Source organism: Panthera leo, chromosome E3, assembly GCF_018350215.1.
Source record: "Panthera leo isolate Ple1 chromosome E3, P.leo_Ple1_pat1.1, whole genome shotgun sequence".
NCBI lineage: Eukaryota > Metazoa > Chordata > Mammalia > Carnivora > Felidae > Panthera > Panthera leo.
The window spans coordinates 10738874-10766030 of NC_056694.1; the positions used below are offsets into that span (position 1 = coordinate 10738874).

General features: G+C 40.3%; 1 protein-coding gene across 9 annotated transcripts in view; it reads left to right on the forward strand.

Moving 5' to 3' along the window:
- Window positions 1-27157, forward strand: part of GTF2I (general transcription factor IIi) — a 109366-nt gene that overhangs the window by 27588 nt on the left and 54621 nt on the right. For all 9 annotated transcript variants that reach the window (XM_042922195.1, XM_042922187.1, XM_042922191.1 and 6 more), the window contains exons 3-9: window positions 2513-2651; window positions 6530-6664; window positions 7688-7871; window positions 8269-8297; window positions 12949-13003; window positions 13450-13493; window positions 22959-23036. In XM_042922195.1, coding sequence (XP_042778129.1) covers window positions 2513-2651; window positions 6530-6664; window positions 7688-7871; window positions 8269-8297; window positions 12949-13003; window positions 13450-13493; window positions 22959-23036 — 664 coding nt within the window. The remainder of the gene's footprint in view (window positions 1-2512; window positions 2652-6529; window positions 6665-7687; window positions 7872-8268; window positions 8298-12948; window positions 13004-13449; window positions 13494-22958; window positions 23037-27157) is intronic.

Sequence of the window (27157 nt, forward strand, 5' to 3'; positions counted from 1 at the left end):
ATGACCTGAGCCGAAGTCGGCCGGTCAACCAACTGAGCCACCCAGGCGCCCCTTTAACGTTTATTTTTGGGAGAGAGGTAGACAGACAGAGTGTGAGCCATGGAGGGGCAGAGAGAGAGGGAGACAGAATGTGAAGCAGGCTCCAGGCTCTGAGCTGTCAGCACAGAGCCTGATGTGGGGCTTGAACCCACAAACCATGAGACCATGACCTGAGCCGAAGTTGGACGCTTAATCAACTGAGCCACCCAGGTGCCCCTGTTTTATTTCTTTTTTAAATGTTGGTTTATTTTTGAGAGAGAGAGACAGAATGAGGGGTAAAGAGAGAGGAGAGAAAGAATCCCAAGCAGGCTCCACACTGTCAGCACAGAGCCCGATGCAGAGCTCAAACCCACAAACCCTCAGATCATGACCTGAGCCAAAATTGAGTCAGACGCCTAACTGACTGAGCCGCCCAGGTGCCCCTGTGGCTGTAATGTTAAATGATAGGTTAGAGATTAAATTCTACTCTGTTTATTAAAATAATTTTCTTTAATACTATACCGTACGTAGAAGAACATGGTCATATAGGACCCATTCTCTTCCTTTAAACTGTCTTTATAATTTTCTTAGGCAAAGTCATTTCATTATTCTCAGCCTTTATTTCCTCCTCACATTCCTGGTTGTAAATTATGAAGTATCATTATAAGTGTATAGGTCAGTTTCATCTTTCCTTTGGCTCATAGATTTCTTTGATCTAATCCTTGGGCTGTACATGCATCTTGCTTTGCCATTTCATAAATACTGCCTTTGGTGACAGGAATGTCCAACTAAGTGTGGATAGTGGAGTAGGCAAGCACCCTGTCCATACCTAAGTAAGTAAATAACACTTCCTTTTGGGTGAGCAGCCACAGTATATCTCATGTAAATATAACATAACGAAATTATAGGATGGCGTTATTCTTCATGCTCAGAACAATTGTTGACTCATCTCTAGGTCAGAAGTTCTGCACTGTGACTTTATTATATTTCAAAAGATATCTGATCATCTCAGTAGTTTTAAAATTATACATGATAATGTTGTAGAGCAGTATTATGCAAATCATTTTTATTTAAGAAATTAGGGAATGGTCCTTGTGTAAATAAAAACCAAATAGAGGAAAGCTGTGGTTTGCAACAAATGATACTGAGAACATAGAGTATTTGGTCCAAACAAAACAAATCAACAACAAAAACCAAAAGAAAACCCAAAAAACTTCAAGTGTTTATTACGTACCAAGTTGAAATTCTAGATGAGTAAAAAAAATAATATATCAGGGCAAATTTTAAAAACCAGAAGAAAAAATATATAATTGTATATTTAATTTCATAAACAGCTTTTCTGTGCCTAAAATAAGTGAGGTACTTTTGTGCATCAGTAGGGAAACAGACTACTAACATAGAAGAATAAGCAGAGTATATGTTAATTTATAGAAAAATATCTAAGGTACAATACTCTTTAATTTTGATACTAGCTAATTAGTGGATTATTGATTATACTAAGATACCCTTTTAAAATGTTTCTTGAAATGTTACACTGTATCATTTTTGAGATTTTTGTGAGTTCGCTCTTGTAGAAGCTCAGATGGGAACGTAAACTGATAGAACCTTCTTAGCAGTCTGCAGTAGGTTTTGAGAACCTTAGAAGTATTTGCTTTCAGAGTCGAAAGTTTTTTGACTCTTGTTTCTATTTTGTCCCCGGATTATTATTTCAGTGTTATTTTAAGGAATGATACTTAGAATCGCCGATATTTCCAATAATATTAGTACTAAATGAATTATTGTACATCCATAAAATGGAATGTTATAGAAGTTTTTAAGATTTTTAAGAACTTCTAATTTCATAGGAATGTACTTAGGAGAAGCCCTACTTAGTAAAAATATACTCGCCCAACACGATTCCCATTGTGTATATTCATACAGAGATACTTGTGGAGTTGGCATTATGTGGTAGATGTTGTGATGTGGCTTCAACTTCCCTTTAGGACTGATGGCACTAATTCCCCCAGCTGCTGTGAGCATTCGAGGCTCCCCTGCCCAAGGTGTCCCCTTTCTTTGGGGGGGGAGCATCCCAGCTCTGGAGCTCCCCTGATGCAGCTGCACCAGTGATCAGCTCTCCCTGTGCCTGTGCCGAGTTCGGTGCCCCTCACGTCTCACGGGTGTTGCTATTGAGAGTACCCACCAGTAAGCCCGTGTGCAAATCTGAGTCTGTTTCACGGGGATTTGGCCTGTAACAGATTGCAAGGGATTTCTGCCTTGTTTTCTTAAAAATTCTGCTTTCTCCTGTTTAAAATTGGGGTTCAAAACTGTAGAAAGAGAGCTACTTGTAAAAAATGGTGACTCTCTTCTTTATGTGATTATCTAAGCCAGAAACTAGGAACTTCATCTAATTCCAGATTCTGTAGTAAGAGTTGAAGTGAGATGTTTTATTCATCCAGCAGAAATAGTACTTTTAAACACCTGTATGTAACATAAGGTTTGCTTATTTGTATTTCAGTGTAAAGAATTGGCCAAGTCCAAGGCAGAAGTGGCCTGTATCGCAGTGTATGAAACAGATGTGTTTGTCGTTGGAACCGAGAGAGGACGTGCTTTTGTCAACACCAGAAAGGATTTTCAGAAAGATTTTGTAAAATATTGTAAGTATTATACTTTTATTATGCCTAAAGCAGAATGACATTTATACTAAAAGGATGTTCTAAAATGTCTACAGAGGGGCGCCTGGGTGGCTCGGTCGGTTAAGCATCTGACTTCGGCTCAGGTCATGATCTCACAGTCCGTGAGTTCGAGCCCCGCGTCGGGCTCTGTGCTGACTGCTCAGAGCCTGGAGCCTGTTTCAGATTCTGTGTCTCCCTCTCTCTCTGCCCCTCCCCTGTTCACGCTCTGTCTCTCACTGTCTCAAAAATAAGCATTAAAAAAAATAAATAAAATAAAATAAAATAAAATAAAATAAAATAAAATAAAATAAAATGTCTACAGAGACGTGCTCCAAATGAATCACAGGCATGGTAATATATAAGGGTAAATTTTACTGAAGAGTGTGAGAAAAATGGTGAATGTGTACTGTTCTGTGTTCCTTTCTCGGCATTACTTTGGATTAGTGGCACAAAGAGAGAAGGTAGAGAAATTTTGAATTGATTTAAGGTTCTTATTTAAATAACATTTATTTTCTTGATAGATATTTGGTGTGTTCAAAACAGGTCTTTCAGTGTGCATTAAATTCGTGTAAGCACAATGCAAAGTTAGGTCTCTGATTCTCTTAGTGGAACCAGCGGGTCAGAGTCCTCAGTGAGTTTTGGGATCCTCCAGTTGGGAGTTCATCCAGTCGGTGAGAACTTACTAGATACTGGCACAAATGCAGTAGAGAAAAGTGCCGTAAGATGTTAATACCTATGGCCTTTCACAGACCCACAGTTTCTGTATCTGTGTTGTGTTTTTGTTTTTGTTTTTAAATTTTTTTTTAATGTTTATTTATTTTTGAGACAGAGAGAGACAGAGCATGAATGGGGGAGGGGCAGAGAGAGAGGGAGACACAGAATCCGAAACAGGCTCCAGGCTCTGAGCTGTCAGCACAGAGCCCGACGCGGGGCTCGAACTCACGGACTGTAAGATCATGACCCGAGCCAAAGTCGGCCGCTTAACCGACTGAGCCACCCAGGCGCCCCTTATTAGTCATTTTTAATGTTTATTTTTTTATTTTTGAGAGAGAGCAAGAGTGAGAGCGAGTGGGGGAGGGGCAGAGAGAGAGGGAGACACAGAATGCGAAACAGGCTCCAGGCTCTGAGCTGTCAGCACAGAGCCCGACGCGGGGCTCGAACTCACGGACTGCGAGATCATGACCTGAGCCGAAGTCGGACGTTTAACCGACTGAGCCACCCAGGCGCCCCTGTTTTTGTTTTTTTTAATATATATATTTTTTAACGTTTATTTATTTTTGAGAGAAAAGAGAGCGTGAGTGGGAGAAGGACAGGGAGAGAGGGAGACACAAAACTGGAAACAGGCTTCAGGCTCTGAGCTGCCAGCAGAGCCCGATGCGGGGCTTGAACTCACGAGCGGTGAAATCATGACCTGAGCTGAAGTTGTACACTTAACTGACTGAGCCACCAGGCGCCCCTTCTGTATCTGTGTTTAACCTAACGCTGTCCACAGGTTTTATGTTGACTCAATGATATAGCTTCTACTTCAACATGGAAAGAGAACAAAATGGTGGGGATGTCTGTTTATAGGCATTTAATATACGTACATATCCTTTTTTTTTTTTAAACGTTTATTCATTTTTGAGAGACAGAGACAGGCTGTGAGCAGGGGAGGGACAGAGAGGGAGGGTGACACAGAATCCGAAGCAGGCTCCAGGCTCTGAGCTGTCAGCGCAGAGCCTGATGCGGGGCTCAAACTCAACTGGGACACCATGACCTGAACTGAAGTCGGCTGCCTAACCGACTGAGCCACCCAGGTGCCCCTCCTAAGTATATATCTTTAAGTGCCAAACTTAAATTTCCATTATCTAGTTAGATCCAATTCATGATAAATTGAGTGGATCATGGGTGAATAAAATTAGTTTTCTTAATTTATTAATTTCAGTTGTCAATTGTATTTTTAGTCCTTTAAAAAAAAATATCTTCTCTCCACTGCATGCCTCCCTCCACCCCCACTATAATCTTTATAAGCTTTATGGCAGTATAATTCATTAAAAATTTTTTTTTCATTATTTCTGATCATTTTGAGAATTTTAAGGCTTCGATTATGTTTGTGTGTTTAAGTTTATAGTAATAATGTTTTGATTATGTGTGTATCAGCTGCCATCTGTCCCATGAATACTATAATCCCCCTGGCAGCTGTGTTTATATTCCCGTTCCCTACACTGCCTTGCTTATGTGGTTCTCCAGTGGTTAGAGCTAAGCATTAGGGGGACTTGTCCTCAGTTGCAAACTGTACTCCCTGCCTATTAGTATTCATACTTTCTTTTTGTTACCAGTAATTCAGTGCTCCAGAGAATAATCTTCGGATGTAATTCTTAAGTGCATAATATTTGTTTATAGAATCTATTTTGCAGATAAGGATCAATAGTGGTCTTCTGTAACCTAATCAGTAGGTTTATGAGTCAGTTTTAGAAATTCTTGGGGGAGACTTGTCTTTCCCAGGGGCTGGAAAAGCACTATCCAGGAAAAATAATATGATGCGAATCACTCCTAGAATTTGAAATTTTTTAGTTACGACATTCATAAGAAAGAGAAACAAGGGAAATTTATTTACTGGTTATAGTTTAACCCAGTCTATTTAAAACATTATCATTCAACATGTGATCAACCTAAAAACTATGACTGGGATATTTTGCGTACTCTTTTTTTGTACTAAGTTTTCAAAATGTAGTATGTATTGCAAACTTACAGCACATCTTAGTTTGGACTGGTACATTGCAGGTGTTCATTAGCCACACACAGGTGGTTATGTGTTAGACTTTTCCAACCTGGACTGTGTTTTGTGGTGATGATAATCTCATATTCAAGTTTGTAGCTGATAAGTTACTCTAAAGACGTGTCTTTTTTATTTTATTTTATTAATTTTTTTTTTAATGTTTATTTATTTTTGAGACAGGGAGAGACAGAGCATGAACAGGGGAGGGTCAGAGAGAGGGAGACACAGAATCTGAAACAGGCTCCAGGCTCCGAGCTGTCAGCACAGAGCCCGACGCGGGGCTCGAACTCACGGACCGTGAGATCATGACCTGAGCCGAAGTCGGACGCTTAACCGACTGAGCCACCCAGGCACCCCAAGACGTGTCTTTTTTAAAACTACTAGTAGTTAATTTTTACTTTACAGAATTTTTAGTTATAGCAACACTTATTTCAGAGATGATGATCATTTCTTACTATTTTTATTCAAGCCATTTATGTCTTATGTTTTTATTTTTAAAGCTTAAAAAATTATATTTATCTGTCAAGTAAGCCCTGTGCCCAGCATGGGGTTCAAACTCACCAGTCCAAAAGATCCAAGAGTCGCACGCTCCACTGACTAAGCCAGCCAAGCTTAATTATTTTTAAATTCCCCCTCATCCCTTTTTTTCTGTCTTTTTATAACAAATCATAAATATTAGAATATAGAAAAAAAATACCTGAAACCAACATTGCACTGTATGTTAACTAGCTAGAATTTAAAAATTTGACAAAAATAAAATAAAGCGAGAAACAAAGAATATAGGAAAAAAATACTCTTTTTAAAAAAAATTTAAGTTTATTTATTTTTGAGAGAGGGAGGGGGGGGGAGAGAGAGAGAGAGAGAGAGAGAGAGAGAGAGAGAGAGCGCGAACGAGCCAGGATGCCAAGCGGGCTCCATGCTGTGTGTGCGGAGCTCGAGGGCTCAATCTCCTGAATCGTGGGATCATGACCTGAGCCGAGACCAAAAGTCCAACATTCAACTGACTGAGCCACCCAGGTACCCCTAGGACAAAATACTCCTACTGAAAGCCAGGTATTAAGGTAGTGGAGATGAGCCTTTTATGTCATTAATTGCTTTACAGGTGTTGAAGAAGAGGAAAAGGCTGCAGAGATGCATAAGATGAAATCTACAACCCCAGCAAATCGGATGAGTGTAGACGCTGTAGAGATTGAAACGCTCAGGAAAACAGTTGAGGACTATTTCTGCTTTTGCTATGGTAAGGTTCTACACTTGCATTTTCTAAAAGAGACATTATGTAAAGGGTAGATGGTGTAACTGCTTTAACACTCGTACAGCACACCTTGACAGACTGCCCAGACCTCTTGGGGTAACATCAGGAATGATCTCACTTTCTAGTTCTGGTTCAAACTAGAACCCAGAAATAAGCAAATGCACCTATTAGAGCTGTGGGGTAGGGTTTTTTGTTTTCTTTTTCTTCTTTTCAAGAGCAGTTTTAGGTTTATAGGAAAAGGAAGAGGAAGGTAGATTTACTGTGTAGCCCCTGGCTCAATACATGCATAGCCGCCCCCCCACCAGAGAACCTACATTAACACCTCATAATCACCCAGAGACCTGTTTGTTTTTGACTTATGTGCTGATCTCACCGATCCCCCCTTTTTTGTTAACCTAATCACACGGCAAACAAAGCTCTTAAGAAAAACAGTCAGAGGGAGAGGATACCAGTTACACTGTGAGGCCGTAGGTAAAATTCATCTCTGGGGAATGGGGTTTCTAGCATCTCTGGGCTTACTGCCTGATGTCCGCACACAAAAATGCTAGAACACACTTGGTTGTGAATGGCGATCGTATTTATGTAGTAAGTTTTTGATGAGAATATTGGCAAAACATCGCCGGATATTTTTAACAGTTGGATTTGTCAGGCTTCCATGTTCTGGTGCTGAATTGGATATGAAAAGATCATGTTATAACAACGCAAGGCCATTGTAAAGAAAGACAATAGTGGAAGAAATGAGCTATTGTTCTTTTCATTTTGTGTAGGTTTTATATAAATATTTTATATACTTTTTATTTTGCTCTTGTGGATATGTTTCAGGCTTAGAAATTCTAACATGGGAATAGGGCCCTCTTGATATTTTGAAGTCGCTTTGAAGTCAGATATTACAAAACAGTATGAATGCCGTTTGTGAAGCCATGATAAACTAATGATGGTTTTGTTTTTTAATCTTAACATTGAATGATGTTTACTTCTTTCTGCCTCACCCCTGTCCCTCACCCCCAGGGAAAGCTTTAGGCAAATCAACAGTGGTTCCTGTTCCATATGAGAAGATGTTACGAGATCAGTCAGCTGTGGTTGTGCAGGGGCTTCCGGAAGGAGTTGCCTTTAAACACCCCGAGAACTATGATCTTGCCACCTTGAAATGGATTTTAGAGAACAAAGCAGGAATTTCATTTATTATTAAGAGGTGAAGTACTTTCTCCCTTGCCCATTAAGAGTTTATTCATATAAAGTTGAATATTCACCTTATTTTAATATATTAAAAAATTTTTTTTAATTCTTTATTTTTGAGAGAGCGAGAGAGAGCGAGCACGCGCGTGTCCATGAGTGGGGAGGGGCAAAGGGGGGGCGGGGACAGAGGATCTGAAGCGGGGTCTGCGCTGACAGCAGAGAGTTTGATGCAGGGCTTGAACCCATGGACTGTGAGATCATGACCTGAGCCGCAGTCACATGTTTAACTGACTGAGCCACCCAGGCACCCCATATATTTTAAAAACTCTTGTTTACTGTAGAAGTCATTTAAATTTAAGGTTTACAGTAATTTTGTGTATTCATGTATAGTTTTTTGTTTTGTTTTAATACAGACCTTTCCTGGAGCCAAAGAAGCACCTAGGTAAGTGATTATTTTGCTTACTCATACTTCCTAAACTGTCTTTTGGGCCAAATTTAACACGTTTTACTAATTTCTCTTTTTTCTTTGAGAATATGACATAAGACCTTTTGGAGTGGGGTGTTATATATAAACCAATGAAAGGTCACTGAGCTGAAAAAGTAGAGACTTGCTTTGCTACTTTTTTAATGACATAGTCAAGGTTTTATTGTGGGCAGTATGTTCAATCATAGACTGGATCTGCCATCATTAGCCAGAATTAAGAGGATGGCTTAATTTATCTAGTGTTCATTGATCAGGCACAGAATTAGTGAGCATAAGATTGGGTGGGGATGGGATACACAACTGTGCATAAGCATTAAAGCTTTTGAGCTTTAATGGAAAGAGATAAAAAGCCCATAAAGTCACTACATCAAGAGCATAGCTGCACAGTGTAGGGATAGCTAAAGAAAATGCTTTGCAAGTTTGTTGTAAGAAGGATTTGTTTATAGCCCAGGAAGGCTTTTTTTTTTTTTTTTTTTTTTAATTTTTTTTTTTTTTTAATTTTTTTTTTTTTCAACGTTTTTTATTTATTTTTGGGACAGAGAGAGACAGAGCATGAACGGGGGAGGGGCAGAGAGAGAGGGAGACACAGAATCGGAAACAGGCTCCAGGCTCCGAGCCATCAGCCCAGAGCCTGACGCGGGGCTCGAACTCACAGGCCGCGAGATCGTGACCTGGCTGAAGTCGGACGCTTAACCGACTGCGCCACCCAGGCGCCCCTAGCCCAGGAAGGCTTTTGAGTTGGAGAGGGCATTAAGATGGGTCCTTGAAGAGCGAGGAGGATTTCAACAGAACTTCCTTTGGGGAAGGTTAAGCCATTGAATTTGAAGGGCAAAGTGATTTTTAGGAGACTGGTGCCTTTTGGAGGCAGGTTTGTTTGAGACTTTTGGAAATAAATGACCATTATCATTGGCGACCTCTTAACCAGTACAAGGAAGAAAGGACAAAATAATATATACACACGCAATATATTTTATTTTTTGTTAAGTAACCTTTGTTTCATTCTTACCATGATGAAAAGATTAAGTTGTTAGAAGCTTTGTTGAGGTATAATTGGCATGCCATAAAATTCGCCTGTTTCAAGCATCCAATTCAGTGGGCTTTGGTAAATTTACGGTGATAAAGTTTAAAAAGTTTACAGTCATTGTCACAATCTAATTTTAGAATATTTTTATCTTCTTCTCTGTTACTTCATGAATGTTACATAAATTAGATCAGCATAATTCAGTTGAGGCTCATCCAGATCGTTGGGTATATCAGTAGTTATTTCCTTTTTCTTGCTGAATGCTAAGTATCCCTATGGATGAATATACCACTTGTTTATCCAGTCACGGGTTGGTAGAGCATTAGATTAGTAGATTCCACTTGGCTGTTACTACTGTGAACATACTTGAACAAGTTTTTGTCTGGACATGTACTCTAATTTCTCTTAGAGATATATACCTACGAGTGGAATGGCTGGGTCATAGACTGATTTTGCATTTAGCTTTAAAAAAACTGCCACACTGCTCTCCACCGTGCCTGCACCATTTATGTTCCTGCTAGCACTGTCTGAGAGTTCCAGTTTGTCCGCGTCCCTGTCAACACTTGTTAGTGACTTTGCGTTCTTAACCATCCTCGTGGGTGTGAAGTGGTCTCATTGTGGTTTTGATTGGGATAGCCCGAATTGCTAATAATGTTGCATATCTTTTCATGTGCTTATTGACCATTCTGTATATTCCTTGGAGTAAGGTCTGGTCGGGTCCTTTCCACAAAGTTGTTTGTGTTTTTATTATTGAGTTGTAAGAGTTCTTACATATTTTTGATACAAAGATTTTCTCCAGTTTGACAAGTTGTCTTTTGACAGTGTCCTGTGAGGAACAAAAGTTTTTAATTTTTGCAAAGCCCAATTTATTTTATCACTTGTGCTTCTGATCTTGTATATAAGATTGTTGCCTAACACAACGTTGTGAAGATGTGTCGTGTTTTTTTCTGTCACTTTTATAGCCTGTGTTGTTACATTTAGTTGTTACATTTAGGTCAGTTTTGTGTTTTCTTGTTTTCTTTTTTAATGTTTATTTGAGAGAGAGTGAGTGCACTCAGTGGGTAGGAGGCCAGAGAGAGCGGGAGCGAGAGAATCCCAAGCAGGCTCCATGTTAGCACAGAGCCCGATGGCAGGCCCACCCTCACAAACTGAGGTCACGATCTGAGCTGAAATCAAGAGTCTGATACTTAGCTGACTGAGCCACCCAGGTGCCCCTGCGGTTAGTTTTGAGCTAATTTTTTATTACGGCGCATGGTAAGGGTGTAAATTCAGCTTTTGTGCCCGTGGCTGTCCAGTTGTTCCAGCGGTTTGTTGAAAAGACTGACCTTTCTCCCCAGAATTTCTTTGGCATTTTTGTTTCTTCTGCCTGTTTCTTGGCTTTCTGCATAGTGGGTCTTGTGTGTGTGAATCAGGACGGTTTACATCTTTGCAGTCTGAGTGCTTTTTATTTCTTGATCTTGTGCTTCTAGCAAGAATGTCCAACACGGTATCAAATGGAAGTGACCATAACAGACATCGCCCTGTCCACATGAGGAGGAGGACATTCAGGCTTTTGCCATTTGTTAGCTGTGGGGTTTCTGTAGATGTCCCTCTTAAGATTGAGAGAGAAAAGATTTATTGTCTTTCTTCAATTAAAGCTTCGACTTTTTTCTTGATATTTTTCTCCCTGAAGTGTTCTAGATTAGTTTTAATCTGCCACTTGTATTTTTTGAAGTCTTCTGTTTTAGAAACTTCTTTTGAAACATTGGGGCCTGGTTGTTAATTAAATTATGTTTCTTTAAAAAAAATTTTTTTAATGTTTATTTTTGAGAGAGAGCTAGAGTGTGAGTAGGGAAGGTGTGCAGAGAGAGAGGGAGACACAGAATCCGAAACAGGCTCCAGGCTCTGAGCTGTCAGCACAGAGCCTGACGTGGGGTTCGAACTCATGAACTGTGAGATCATGACCTGAGCTGAAGTCAGATCAGACACTTAACCAACTGAGCCACCCAGGTGCCCCTAAACTATGTTTCTATAGGATATTTTATACTGAGTGGTGCAAGCAGGTGGGTTTGTATACCAACTTTTTTATCATACCAACTTGCAAAGTAATTAGAAAGTTGAGATTGTAATGGGATTGTATTTCCCAGATTTTTAAAATTATTTATTTTGAGAGGGAACAGGCACATGAGCGGGGGAGGGGCGGAGGGAGAGAGAGGGAAGGAGAATCCCAAGCAGGCTCCATGCTGTCAGCACAGAGCCCGACATGGGACTCGAACCCACGAACTGTGAGATCATGACCTGAGCCAAAGTTGGATGCTCAACCCACTGAGCCACCCAGGCGCCCCTGGCTTTTCTAGATTTTTAAGTATAAATGGAATCATAGTAGGTACTTTTTTGGTTTTCCTTTTTTTTTTAATGTTTATTTATTTTTAGAGAGAGCAAGTGTGAGCAAGGGAGGCAATGGGGGGGAGAGGGAGGGAGGGAGAGGGAGGGAGGGAGAGGGAGAGAGAGACAGAGAGACACTATCCCAAGCAGGCTCCCTGCTACAGCACAGAGCCCAATGCAGGGTTCGACCTCACGACCCCTGTGAGATCATGTCCTGAGCTGCAAACAAGAGTTGGACGCTTACTGACTGAACCCCCTCGGCGTCTCTTGTTTTGCTTTTTATTTTAAGATTGATCCTTATTCTTTCTATCAGTTCATTATTTTACTGATTAGTATTCCAATGTATAGCTATACCACAATTTGTTTACTCATTCACTTGCCCATGAAAATTTGAGTTTCTATATCTTGGCCTTAATTATAAAGAAAGCTGCTGTGAATGTTTGAAGGCACGTCTTTATACGAGCATACGTTTCAGTAAATACCTAAATTTGGAGTGGCAAATGGTGGTTATGTGTTTAATTTTTTAGGAAAGCACCAAACTGGTTTTCAGCAAGATTTACTCCACTGGCCGTTCCCGCCAGAAGGGAGAGCACTCCAGTTACTCGACTTTTTCATCAACATGCGGTGGCATCCATCTCTCTTGTTTCCTTTTTATGTTTTTCAAACATAAAATGCATGCTTTTTTAGTATATGTAACATTCAGGGTTGTAAGGTGTATGCTTCCATGGGTCTTAGTATCTTTACAAGATGGACACCGTCACCAGCATGTAATTCCAGAACATTCTCGTCACCCCCAAATAAAAACCCTGTACCTGTTAGCCAGTCACAGCTTTCCAGTCCTCGTGAGCCAAATGGAGTCATGATAGAACTTTCTGTCAGCACTCCTGCATCAGTAGAGGCTTCTTCTACATTGGCAGGGTAATAGTACATTGCTTTTCTTTATTGCATCGGTAAAAATAGGAACTTTTTCCTTAAGTCGGGGAGGGTGCTGGCCGGTGAGGGGATGAATGCCGTCAGGATTGTCACCCCACTTCCTTTCCTTACAGGGGAGGACAAAGGACACTGTCGTGTGGAGTCACCGGGTACTCCCTCCAGCTTGATCCAGAGCTGTGGGCGCCCCTCCTCCCCTACTGTCTGCTCAGGACCTTTGGAAATGTTAGTCATATTGAAAGTGTGCGAAAAACCTGAATCTCATTTTTCTTTTCTTTTTTTTTTTGTACATAGGTGGTCGTGTGATGGTAACAGACGCTGAAAGGTCAATGCTATCTCCAGGTGGAAGGTAAAACATAGTTCATCAGTACGAATAAACTTCCATGCCATAGCGGTTTTTAGTCTTTAGGAATTTGAGGTAGTAGAATATTAAAAAGGACCATATCACATATCTTGATGTTTTATATTCAACTGATTGATTTGGGGTCCTATGAAAATGCAGTTTCTGACCAAGTACTTCCTGGGGGAAGCTAATGTGATAGATTGATAACTACATGGGGAATAGGAGGGCCTTGTAGTACAGTGGAATTTGCAAGTTACTATTATACTGTTGTACCCAAAAATTGATTGGGATTAAAGTACTAAATTCAGTTGACAAGTTATATATGCAAAGAAATAAATACGTACATTTAAAGTTAAGTCAGGTTTGCGTTGAGCTTGGTCACGTGAGGACCTGACTGCTGTGTGGCCGCCCGCACCTGCGCACTGCTTTATCCTGCCTTCTTTTCTTTTCAGCTGTGGCCCCATCAAAGTGAAAACTGAGCCCACGGAAGATTCTGGTATGTACTTGTGCTTTTAGAGTCCTCTATGAAATTTAAGTAAGGAAACCTTTCCCTTAACTTAGAAGGTTGTATTTTGACGCATTATTTCCGATAATGCTTTGATGAGAAGCAGACAGAACAAATTTATTCCACCGGTGACATGATTTCTTAAGTGTTAGACATATTATGCTTAACACCTAAAAAGTTGAGTTACTAAGTGTTACCCAGAAGTTTGTTGCTAATTACCCATTTGTAAACAAAATTTATTATTAGGTTTTCCCCCCAGTTATATAGGAATAATAGTGTAAAATGTCAGCTGGTTCTACAGTGCTTTTTATACAAACCCATCAAATGTCCTCTTACTGTCCCTTCTCCCCTGCACTCTTGTTTCTGCCCTCCAAGGAGACTGCTTTTAACTCTAAGCTGGTTTGAGTGTTGAGTTCCTTATTTTATTTTATTTTTTAACATTTATTTATTTTAGAAGGAGGGTGAGCATGAGTGGGGGAGAGGGGCAGAAAGAGGGAGGCAGACAGAGGATCCAAAGCAGGCTCTGTGCTGACAAGAGGGAGCTTGATGTGAGGCTTGAGCTCAGGACCTGAGCCTAAGTCATGTGTTTAACCAGCTGAGCCACCCAGGCACCCCTGAATTCCTTATTTTTAAATGTCATGCTTTTAGTGTTATTCTGTATAGATAGTTTTGGATAGCTTTATGGAGATACAGTTTACGTGCCATTGAATTCACCTGCCCTAAAGTATAAGATTCAGTGGTGTTGAGTACATCTATAGAGTTTTGCAGTTATTGCCACAGTCTAATTTTGGAACATTTCTGTCATCCTAAATGGAAAGCTGGTGCCCAAATAGAAGCCCTGTTCCCACCATTAGTCTACTTTTTGGGTTTTGTAGGCTTAGCTAGACATTTCCTATGAATGGAATCATACAATATGTGGTGTTCTGCATTTTGATTCTTTTACTCCGCATCATCTTCGACAATAGTTGTAGGGTTCATACCTGAATGTTATTCCATTGTATGCATATACTACCATTTCTTTATCCATTTACCGTTTGGTGGGCATTTGAGTTGTTTCCATTTTTTGGCTGTCTCGAGTAACATGGATGGTTAGGAATACTCCTATTTGTCTTCGTGTAGAAAAAATGTCTTCATTTCCCTTGGGTAGATACCCGGGAGTGAATTGCTCGTCCTATGGTAACTCCGTGCCTAACTAGTTAAGCAGCTGGCAAATTCTTTTCCCAAGTGGCTGCATGTTCTTAGCAGCAGTGTTTGGAGGTTTCACTTTCTCCATATCTTGGGCAACACATGGTATTGTCTCTCTTTTTTGAGTATAGCAATTCTAGTGAATATGAAGTGGTGTCTCATTGTGTATGGGTGTGGGGTTTATTTTTTGTTTGTGCACTTGTAAATAGGTATTTTATTTTTAGAGCAGTTTTATTAGGTTCACGACAATTGAACGAAAGTACAGTGTTTCCATGTATCTTCTACCCCCACACATACATAGCAATACCTCCCCCCCAAACTATTAATATCCCGTGTCACATTGGTATTAAAAATGATGAACCATTATTACCCAGACTCCTTCGTTTACATTAGCGTTCAGTCTTGTGCATTCTGTGGGTTTCGATAACTGTATGATGAATGTTATCCCGCACTATAGTATACAGAATAGTACTACTGCTCTAAAACTCCCCTGTCCTCTGCCTGTTCTTCCGTCTGTCTTCTCTAACACCTGGTCATCCATCACTGATCCTTTTACTGTCTTCATCATTTTCCTTTTTCCAGAATGTCCTAGAATTGTGGTTTTAATTGGATTTTCCTGGGGCGCCTTGGTGGCTCAGTCGGTTGAGCGTCCGACTTCAGCTCAGATCATGATCTCGTGGTCTGTGAGTTTGAGCCCCGCGTCGGGCTCTGTGCTGACAGCTCGGAGCCTGGAGCCTCCTTCGGATTCTGTCTCCCTCTCTGTCTGTCCCCCCTCTCCCCCAACTCATGCTCTGTCTCTCTCAAAAATAAATAAACAGTAAAAAACAAGCAAACAGAACACATTTAATTGCGTTTTCCTAATGATGTTGGACATCATTTGATGTGCTCATTAGTTATTCATATATTACCTTTGATGAAATGTCTTTTTAATTTTTTTGCTTGTTCTTTAATTATGTTGTTTTTTTTTTTCTTTTTGGTTATCTATTTATTTATTATTGAAGTAGAGTTGACATACAGTGTTACTAGTTTCGGGTGTACAACGTAGTGATTCGATACTTCTATACATTATTCAATATAGTCCCATCTGTCACCATACAACCTTATTATAATATTGACTATATTCCCTATACTGTACTTTTTATCACAGTGACGTGTATATTTTATAACTGTTTGTACCTTTTAATCTTTTTCACCTACTTTGCCCATCTCCTGATTCAACTCTGCTATGGCAATCAATAGTTTGTTCTCTGTATTTGAGTCTGGTTGGTTTTTTGTTACTCATTTGTTTTGTTTTTTAGTTCCACATAGAAGTGAAATCATATGGTATTTGTCTTTCTGACTTATTTCATGTAACATAATACCCTCTACGTCCATCCATGTTGTCACAAATGGCAAGATTTCGTTCTTTTTTCTTTCTCCTTTTTTTTTTCCTCTTTCTTTTTTAATTCTTACTTATTAGAGTTCTTTTATATATTCTGGATTTTTGAAATTAGAAATAATGTTTTGCAAATATATTTTTCTGCTCTGGCTTTTCTTTTCATTTGCTTACCGGTATCCTTTGAAGCCTTAAAACTGCTTTGATTTTGATGCAGTTCAGTTTTTCAGATTTTTCTTTAATCACTTTTACTTTGGGTGTTACCCCTAGGAAACCTAAAATCTTTGTCTAACTTGAGGTCATGAAGAATTTCTCACTTACTGCATTTTTCTGGAATTGTGTAGTTTTAACTCCTGTGTTTAAGCCTAAGATCTGTTTTGAGTTCATTGTGCTTGTTGGAAGGGAAGGGAAGGGTCTGATTTCATCCTTTTGTGTGTGGACTACCCTGCCGCCCCAGCATCTGTTGAAAAGCTCTTGTTTCTTCGTTGGATTGCCTCAGCACCTGTCAGACAGCATGTGACCAGGTGTACTTCTGTGCCTTCAGTTCTGTTTCCTTGAACTCAGATGCCCCCCACTCTTAGACCAATAGTACACTCTATCTCCTGTCGTTTTAAGGTTTGGTTTTATTATCTGTTAACATATGGAAAATGAGGATATAATTTTTTTACTATCTTCAATACTTTTTTTTTTTCCCCTTTCCCACTTTTACCATATATTTAAGTTGATTTTTATTGTTCGAGTACTTTCAGAACTGAGCATGGTCTTGGATATTTCAATTAACGTTTGCTTCTCCCCATGTCCCATTTCTAGGGCACAAGTGGTTCTGCCTGTTTATAAGACATACAGCTCTTCCTGACTTGATGACAATTTTATTGTTAGGATTTTTTTGTTACTCTGGTTCTATGAATGACAGCAACCTTGTGTTTAAAAATAATACATAACTTTATTATTTTTTATTTGTTTGTTTTGGGGGGAACACAAGCGGGGGAGGGGCAGACAGGGACAGAGGATCTGTACAGGCCCTGTGCTGACAGGCTGAGAGGAGTGAGCCCAGCGTGGGGCTCAGACTCATGAGCTGTGAGATCATGACCTGAGCTGAGGTTGGATGCTCAACTGACTGAGCCGCCCGGGTGCTCCCCCCATTTTTTAAAATATCTTCTGGGGCGCCTGGGTGGCGCAGTCGGTTAAGCATCCGACTTCAGCCAGGTCACGATCTCGCGGTCCGTGAGTTCAGCCCCGCGTCAGGCTCTGGGCTGATGGCTCGGAGCCTGGAACCTGTTTCCGATTCTGTGTCTCCCTCTCTCTCTGCCCCTCCCCCGTTCATGCTCTGTCTCTCTCTGTCCCAAAAATAAATAAAAAACGTTGAAAAAAAAATATCTTCTAAAAAATAATACAGAGCTTTAAAAGATCATTGTATTATTACTAAGAATATATTTAATGATTAGCTTTGGTGATTGGCAACAAAAAATGGACATTTACTGCTTTTTCGTATTGAAGACATAACGTAAACTATAACCTGAGCGTCAGCTATAGCTGGGGTCCAAAAGTTTCAATTGTGTAAAATGTAGTTTTGTATCATTGCTAAAAAGTGACATCTTCAGACTGATCTCCTGCAGGGGATGGAAGCCGTTTGTCAGTTTTGTCACATCACATTCACGCTTGCAGAACTTGTCATTGTGGGGCTTTCACCATCCTCCCAAGTTGGTTAAAAAATTATCCTGGGCTCCTGGCTGGCTCAGCTGTTACAGTGTGCCACTCTTGATCTCAGGCTTGTAAGTTCGAGTCCCACATTAGGTAGAAAGATTCCTTAAAAAAAGAAAAAAAATCTTTAAAAACAAATTACCTTGTGCAGTGAATTTCAGACTTAAAATTCACTTAGGAACGTAAGGATGAGATTAGAAAATCTCTAAACTCCCTTTCTCATGTTACTGAAATAACCAGAAATAATATATCATCTGAGTAGATGATAAAAAGGCAGCGGAAATCCTTAACCTGATGTGTCAGGCTGTCATACATAATTGTAAATGCCAGCCCATCATTGTGTTGAATTTTTTTTTAATGTGTATGTATTTTTGAGAGAGAGAAACAGAGCCGGAGTGTGAGTGGGGGAGGGGCAGAGAGAGAGGGAGACAGACTTTGTCAGCGCAGAGCCCTGCGTGGGCCTGGAACCCCCCAGACCATGAGATCATGACCTGAGCCGAAGTCAGACACCCCCTCCATCATTGTGTTTAAGAGTGAACTACCAGAAGCACTGTTTGTAAAACAGAGAGGCAGCTTTTCACCAGTTTCTTACCAGAATTCTAGTACAAACCAGTACAAGTATGAGGTGTAAGTAATTAGAAAGTGGAGGGCACCATTGACTTGTACGTGTGATTATGAATGTAGAACACCAGAGAATCAACTAGAAAACGGGAAACAAAATACCGATAGTTTGATGTGACTTTGTAAAGAATTCCAGATATAATAAGAGTTTAGAATTAAAGCCTTTAGAAAAAAAATTAGTAGTCCTTTGAGTGATTTCTAAGCAATACGTTTGACTAAGAAAGAATTAAACATTAAGGATGACAAGGTCAGCCAAAATGTGTCAAAGCACATGTGAGACACAGGGAATGGCTGTTTGCAAGACAAATGACAAACCTTGTTGTATTTGACTTATAAAGAGCTAATCCAAAAAATAAACGATCAAAGATTGTAGAAGCAAGGGAACATGCTAAGTCTAGTTAAGGAAATGTAGATAAAAATCCAAGAAAGATGAAGTTTAGCTAGCAGATGGCAAACATTCTGCTCATACTCCACAAAGAACAGGGAGAAACAGATTTAAAAGTTGTTTGTTTTTTTTTTAATTTATTTATTTTTGAGAGAGAGAGAGAAAGAAAGGGTGTGTGTGAGTGAACAGGGTAAGGGCACACAGAGAGAGAGGGAGATAGGAGACAGAATCCCAAGCAGGCTCCATGCTGTCAGCACATAGCCTGATGCGGGGCTTGAACTCACAAACCACGAGATCATGACCTGAGCCCAAAAGGGATGCTCAACTTACTGAGCTACCCAGGTGCCACAGGCTTAAAAATTCTTGATGACTGTTTAAATTGTTGGTTTCTTACAGATGATGCTTTGGTATTTCATACTATTTATTTTATTTTATTATTTCTTTAAGATTTTCTTTTTAAGTAATCTCTACACCCAACGTGGGGTTGGAACTCACAACCCCAAGATCAAGAATTGCATGCCTGGGGCGCCTGGGGGGCTCAGTAGGTTAAGCATCCAACTTCAGCTCAGGTCATGATCCCACAGTTTGTGGGTTCAAGCCCCGGGTCGGGCTCTGTGCTGACAGCTCAGAGCCTGGAGCCTGCTTTGGATTCTGTGTCTCCCTCTCTCTCTGCCCCTCCCCTGCTTGTGCTCTCTTTCTCTGTCTCTCAAAAATAAATAAATAAACATTTAAAAAAAAAAAAAAAAGAGTTGCATGCTTTATCGACTGAGCCACCCAGACGCCCCTCGCCATAATTTTTCACAACTTCCTTTCTTGCAGTACAAGGTGGTCAAGGTTCCTCGCACTTTCTCTAATCCAGCCCTAGGGTCAACCATTCCAAGAAACCCCGGGTCCTTTCTGAGGAGAATGATCTCAAGATGTCAGTATCTTGGTGGGAGGTGCGTCCATTGCCATTGGGAGGTTACTGCTTCCCAGTGGACGCAGCTTAGGAATCCGTGTGTGGGGGCAGTTTGTGTACACAAAAATATATACATACATGCATTTACAGCTATAGTTTTTCATGCCCACGTCTTCTGTTCTCTTAACATCCCAAGGGGTTTTCCGTATCCCTCTGTTCCAATGAGAGTCCTTAGTCTGTTTTCTTCATTTGACCCATGTCCTGTTGTCTAACCCATGTCTCATCGTCACTGTCCTGCCCGGACTCCCGCTCTGACGTTCCTTGTCGGGCTGTCCGCAGCCCTGCCTACCCTCTTATCAGCCTGGGTCTCCTAAGGCCCTCACTTCCCCTGCCCTTCGTGTGAGTACACTTCTCACTCAGCCGGCCCACCCTGCTGCACTGAACCGCCCCGTGCCGCTGTCTGCCTTGCTCAGTGCCCTCTAATGGCATTTGGGGTGAATAGCTGGGGAAAGGGGAAGCTGTGTTAATTGTGCCTGCGTGTGTGCGTGGGGCGGGGACAGCTTTTGTGTGTGGTGCAGACAGGCCGAGTGTTCGTTTTTTGGGGAGATCTGCAAGAGTGGTAGTGTTGAATGTCTTTATTGGGAGGAAGTATTCGAATCTGTTGCATTGTTTTACAGAAGGCTTTTTGTTGTTGTTTTTCATGCCACAGGAAACGTCAGTTTTCTGTTTAGCTTTTAGTTGATTGCACCTAAATCATCATTTTGCAAATTGTTTTCTCTCTTTTATTCATAGAGTCATCTCCTGAATAGTTTGTATCTAAAGATAAACGTGCTGAATTGAGAAAGATTGTATTTTACTGAATTCTTTAACCATCTTTGGGGACACAATAGCACTGCTCTTCTAGGGGTTTCTTTTTTCTCCTTGTGCTTTGTATCTTTATGTTCTTAATTTATCCTGCAATTGCTTTTAATATTTCCATTTTTAATTTTTTTAATGTTTATTTATTTATTTTGAGAGAGAGAGAGAGAGAGAGCCCGTGCGATTGTGGGAGGCACAGAGAGAGAGAGAGAGAGAGAGAGAGAGAGAGAGAATCCCAAGCAGGGTCCGCGCTCGGTGCAGATCCTGACGATACAGGACTTGATCTCCAGACGGTGAGATGGTGACCTGAACTGAAATCCAAAGAGTTGGAGGCTTAACCGACCGAGCCACCCAGGCACCCCTTGCTTCTTTCTTATGTATTTCTTGAATGGAGACAATTTAATGTAAAGGTTAACTAATGATTAACTTCGTATTAGAAGGAGTAGCTGAGGAGCCCTGTGAGTAACGACTCGAGGAGCTGGCCGCCACCCTAAAGTCTCAATTTTGCCTTCTGAGGTGGGAGGCCGTGGGACGGTACTGCTGTCTGAGGCGACGTGTGAAAACTGGTCCTGCTAGGGTCGGAAGAATTTCCCAGGGGGTCTTGCTCTCGCTATGGGAAGTGTCAGATTGAAGGAGGGTGCCAGCAGTGAGTGACCCTGACCGGAACGAGACGCGGGTTGGTTTTCTCATCTCTGGCCTCACAGCCTCCTCCCCGTTGCGTTCCCTGGGGAGTTTTTGCAAGGAGCCCGACCGGTTTGCGGTCCAGGCTCCAGCAGAGTCAGGGAGGGTGTCTGGAACTGGGACAGCAGCTCAGTGACCGCACTGGCTGCTGCCCCTGTGGCTGCTCATCCACACCCGCCCCTACATATTTGGGCTTCCTTGGAACAAAAGGACAACTGTTTCCGTCTCACAGCGTGTAGCTGCCCTTCCTACAGACTCCTCCACTTTTGCTCTCTCTCCAAAATGAGGAGTTCCAGGGTTCTAGCAGTTTCTGTCCCCTTCTCTGGGAGACTGATTAATGTCCTCTCCTGAGCTGTCTTACTTAGGTCTCACATTCACGCTCAGCCTGTTTGAATATTCTTTTTTTCTAAAGGCTAAGTGGCAAGGGAAACCTAACAAAACTTCTGTAAAATAACAATGCAGAGGAGAAGAGAGAACAGTTGGTACATCCAGATACACGTGTTTGCAGAAAGAAACACTCCCAACAAGGAAGAAAATACGTATAGTGACCACATTTCAAGAACTTGTCACAAAAATCCACACCTTCCTAATCCATGACCCATTATATTGTATTTCTTTCTTTGCCTTCGGTCGGGACCTTAGCTGGTAAGGTTCTTGACCTTTCCCTGGTTGAGGCGACCCAGACCTTCATTCCTGAAGGGTCTAAATCCCCAGTGGATCTGCCTTTTTTGTTTGCTGTGATTTCCTCTTAACCTTTGCTGATGACCACTCGTGTGGTAAAGAGACAGCCTGCAGAATCTGAGCGGTTTCAGACCTGTTCCCTGTCGCCGTCGTGGGAAGCAAATCAGTTTCCCATCGGTAATTGCCTGTTGCGTTAGGGGTAGGTGTCCTCTAGTACGTCGGGCTAGCTCTTTTTGAGCTGTTTTCCTCAGTTGAAAAAATTACATGCCAACTTCTCAAGTCACGTAGCACCGGCTCAGTATGAAGTTGATCAGAGGACTGTATGGTTGTGGTTGGCTTTCCTGCATGTGGAATTGTACCGTGTGTGCTCCTTCATGTCTAGCCACGAAGGCCCATGCCAGATGATCTGTCCTCATTGTAGGCAAGGCATTATGCGAAAGGTGTATTTTGTACCCTTGTTAATAAAGGGATTTATTAGGATAAAAAAATCTATGTATCTTATTAAAATGGTTTAAAATTATGCCACCATAACTGCAGAGTAGTGAGTTATTATAACTGATGACTAAGTGCTTTTCAGTGGTTGGTAAAAGATCTATCTATCTATTTGATTCCTTCCTTCCTTCCTCCCTCCCTCCCTTCCTTCCTTCCTTCCTTCCTTCTTTCCTTCCTTCTGTAAGCTCTACGCCCAGTGTGGGGCTTGAACTCAAGACCATGAGATCAGGAGTCGTATGCTCTCCTGAGTGAGCCAGCTGGGTGCCCCTGTAAAAGCATTTTTAATGTTGAGTGAAAAGAGAGTAGGACTGATGTTCTCCAATTCCAAAGATAAGAATGTCAGAGAAAAAAAGTTAGCAGCAAGTAATCCCAGAAAATTAGTGATAATTACAACGTTGTATAGGTTGGGTTTTAGGTGATTTTTGTCCCTTAGCTACCTAGCGAACTTCTGTCCTTTCACTAGTTCCTTCACTGTTCTTTCACTTCTGTTCTGTACTATTTTAGGACAGAAGAGATTTTCCTACACCATCTAACCGCATTCCCTAAAGTGTAAGTAAATAATGTCATTTTCTTTTGTAGGTATTTCCCTGGAAATGGCAGCTGTGACAGTAAAGGAAGAATCAGAAGATCCTGATTACTATCAATATAACATTCAAGGTAATAATACAGGTTTTCTTTCCAAAAGTTATCAGCGGTTAAAATTCAAATCTATTGATTGTCTGAACTCCTTAAATACTTCTTGCTTGTGTGACTGGCATGCGTGCTTATGATTGATCACTACAATAAAATAGATTTCAAAAATGCGGCAGTGAGATAAGTAATCTACAGCAGAAATGTAAAATAGCCATTGATATTCTTAAAAGGACAAGCAAAAGTTGGGGCACAATTTAGAATTCAGTTCCAATTTCTAGTATTATTTGGGAGACCCAAGAGGTCTTCTGAACCTTGGGTGGCTCTGTTTGTGCAACACAAAATACCCGTATAAGCATTATCCTTATCTTAAAAATCTGTAAAAGGTAAGACGTTAGTAAGTATTAGCTGTTATTGGTCACTCTGTTCCATATCTTTTGGCTTGCTTATTTAGGGAGGAACGGAAGGCTGTAGTTTCACAGTATGCAGCACGCTTTCACACATTATTGGATTTTAGTTTAGAAGAAGAACGTTTTTGATATTTTATAGTCAGTTTTGTGTTTATGGCTGCATAAAATACATTAAAGTATTTAAAGTATAAAACTTGATTAGTTTTGTTGTCTTTACGTTCGGATAAAACTTTTTTCGCTGCACTCGAAATGAGATTTCTATAACCCTCACGTTTCCTTGTGTTCTATTACAATCACTGCCCTCCCCCGCCAACCACTGATCTTTTTCTGTCATTTTAGCTTAGTTTCTGTCATTTAGAACTTTGTATAAGTGGAATCCTTATCAAGTATGTACTGTTTTGTCGGGATGGGGTGTGCCTTCTTTGATTCTACGTAATTGTTTTGTAATTTATCCCCAGTGTTGCACGTGTCAGTAGCTGATTCCATTGCTTGGCTGCCCCACAGGTTTATCCCTTTGTCTGTTGATGGACATTTTGGTTGTTTCTACTTTGGGGGGCTATTAAAAACAAAGCTGCTGTGAACTTTTGTGTGCAAATTGTTGTGTGGAAATATTCCTTCATTTTTCCTGAGTAGATTTCTAGAAATGGAATAGCTGGGACACATGGTAGGTATTTAACTTCGTAAGAAACTGCGAAACCATTTTTGCACAGTGCTTGTACTCTTTTTACATTGCCACCAGCAGCGTCCAAGTAGTTCCTAGTTGTTCACGTCCTTGCCGACACCTGTCCGGTCAGTCTTCTCTTTTTAACCATTTCAGTGGTTGTCTCCTGAGACCTCATTTCAGTTGTAATTTGTGTTCGCCGAATAGTTGTAGCTCATTTAACAAGATAAGCCCTCATCAGTTCTGGAGCATTGTAAAAGTTTAATGAAAAATTGATTCTGATTTGTAATCATGTGACTATCTGTAAACATACATTTAACCATTTCATAGTGAATATCATTATTTTTATTTGTCAGTTTTGAACACTTTATTGCTTTTGACATTAGTAATCACATGGCTAGAAGATTGAGATAATTCTATGGGTTTTCAATTAAACAGTTAAAATTTTGGAAAATATTTAGCCTTTATAAATGGAGTTCTTGGTACCTTACTAATACATGTGTATTAATTTAATAAGTTTAATTTATTTGATAAAAACTATTTAATAAAATAGTCTTTTTATATGCAGATAATGTTTCATTTTTAAAATAAAAAGTCTGCCTTTGTCTTTGGTATTGCCTGTTGAGCAACGTGTTATTCCCCGCCACGAGTATGTTCCCTTTTGAGATTGTGAGTGTGAGTGATTTAAAGGTGATGCCTGAGAAGTAAGAGTTGGAAATCTGATGCTTTAGAGGGAAAGATTGTTTGAAATGATAGTATCTTCAGTACAGTTGAAGAAGGTAGGAGCTAGCAAGCTGAGAGATCTAGTCCACGCAATGTGGACGTTTTTCTGAGCAATTGAGTTTGTATATTCTGTGTAAAAGGATACTCTGAATAAAAGTCCTGTGTGATACGATTTACAAATAGTTCAATTTGATAAAGTCCAGTTTGTTGATCCCTACCCCCCTCACTGTATGGATTGTCCTTAAATATCATAGGTAAGAAATCTTTGACCCAAAGTCACCGATTTTCATCTATGCTTTATGAAAAATCGGTAGTTTTACCTTTAGGTCTTCATCAGTTTAGGTCTAGTTTTTGTGTGGTCCACTTTTTCCAGCACCATTTGTTGAAAAAACTTTTCTCCACTGCATTTCCTTTACATCTCTGTATGTTCTGTTACGTTGGTCTCTGTGTATCCTTTTGCCAAAATCACATTGTGTTGGGTACTACAGCTTATAGTAAGTTACGAATTCGGATTGTGAGTGTCCTACAAAATTGTTCTCCTTTTTTAAAATTATTTTGCCTATTGTAGCTCCTTTATCTTTTCATATAAATTTCAAAATCAGCTTGGTGATCAAAAAATTATAGGGATTTTAATAGTGATTATGCTGAATCTATACAGCTAATTGGGTTGAGTATCTTAATATCCAATCTTCTGATTCATGAGCATGGTTTATATTTCTTACCTATTTAGTTTTTACTAGATTTCTTTCATCAGTGCTTTGTTTTCAGCATAGAGATCCTATTGTGCACAGTTTGTGAGATTGTATACCTAAGTATTTAATGGGTTTTGGTGTTACTGTAAATGCTACTGTTCTTTTGCATTTCAGGTTCCAACTATGGCCAATACATGGAACTATAATTGATTTTCACATACTGACCTTGTATCTTGTGATGTCGTTAAAAATGACTTACTGGTTCTAGCAACTTTTTGGTAAAATCTTTGGGACTTTCTAGGTCGACAGTGTTATTTCTTCCATTTCCTTTCCTTGTGTAATTGCACTGTCTGGGACCCTCTAGTAGCTGAATAGGAGTAGTGAGAGGAGACATCGCTACCCTGTTCACAATTTTAGAAGGAAATCTTTCAGTATGATAGCTGTGGGTTTTTGGTAGGTGCCCTTCATCCGTTTGAGGAAGTTCTCTTGTGTTCAGAGTTTGGGAAGAGGTTTTAGGATTATTGGATGTTGAATTTGTAGAAGGTCTTCTCTGTGTCCCTTGATGATTATATAGGGTTTTCTTGTTTAGTCTGTTAAAGTGGTAGTTGATAATTAATTTTCACTTGTTCAACCAGCCACGGATTACTGGGGTAATAAACCCTGCTTGGTTATAATGTATTCCTTTTTATGTATTATTGATTGTTATTAAGAGATACTAGATGATTTCTGGTAAATGTATTTATTTGGTTTTGATAATGTTGGCCTCAATAAAACAAATTGGGAAGAATTTGTTGGTATATATTGGAAGAATTTGTTGGTAGAATTGGTATTGTTCTGTTCTTGTTTGGTCAAATTGCCAGTGAAGCTACCTAGACCTTTTGGTTTCCATAATGGAAAATTTTTAAGCTTGTTTTTTGTTTTTTTAAACAAAGTTTTTTTTTCAATGTTTATTTTTGAGAGACAGAGCGTGAGTGGGGGAGGGGCAGAGAGAGAGGGAGACACAGACTCCAAAGCAGGCTCCAGTCTCCGAGCTGTCAGCACAGAGCCCGATGTGGGGCTCAAACCCACGAACCATGAGATCATGACCTGAGGCAAAGTCGGAGGCTTAACTGACTGAGCCACCCAGGCGCCCAAATTCGGTCTATTTTTTAGTTTTTAAATGTATTTTAATAGTTATAGGATTGTTCAGGTTATGTATTTCCTCTTGATTGAGCTCTGGCAGTTTGTATCTCAGGGAATTTGTCTACTTTACCTTAAGTAGTGTTTTTTAAATTTTACTATTTGCAAAGTCTATAGTGATGTCCCTCTCGTTGCCAATTTTGTAATTTGTGTCTTTTTTTCTTGGTTGCTCTAGCTCAAGGTTTCTCAAGATGTCAATATTTACATTTTGAGCAAACAGTGCATTGTCGTTGGTATCTTTTTTATGCTGTCTCTATATTGTAGAATGTTTAGCAGACCTCCCTGGCCTTTTACCCACTAGGTACCAGAAGCATCTCCTTAGTTGTAACAATCAAAAATGTTATAGGATATATTCACTCCCAGGGGGATGGGGACACGGTCACTACCAGTGGAGAACCATTGGTCCAGCTCTAGAGCTTTCTCAAATGTTTTCATTTTTCTCAAAGATCCAGCTTTTACCGAGGCATCTGGGTGGCTCAGTCA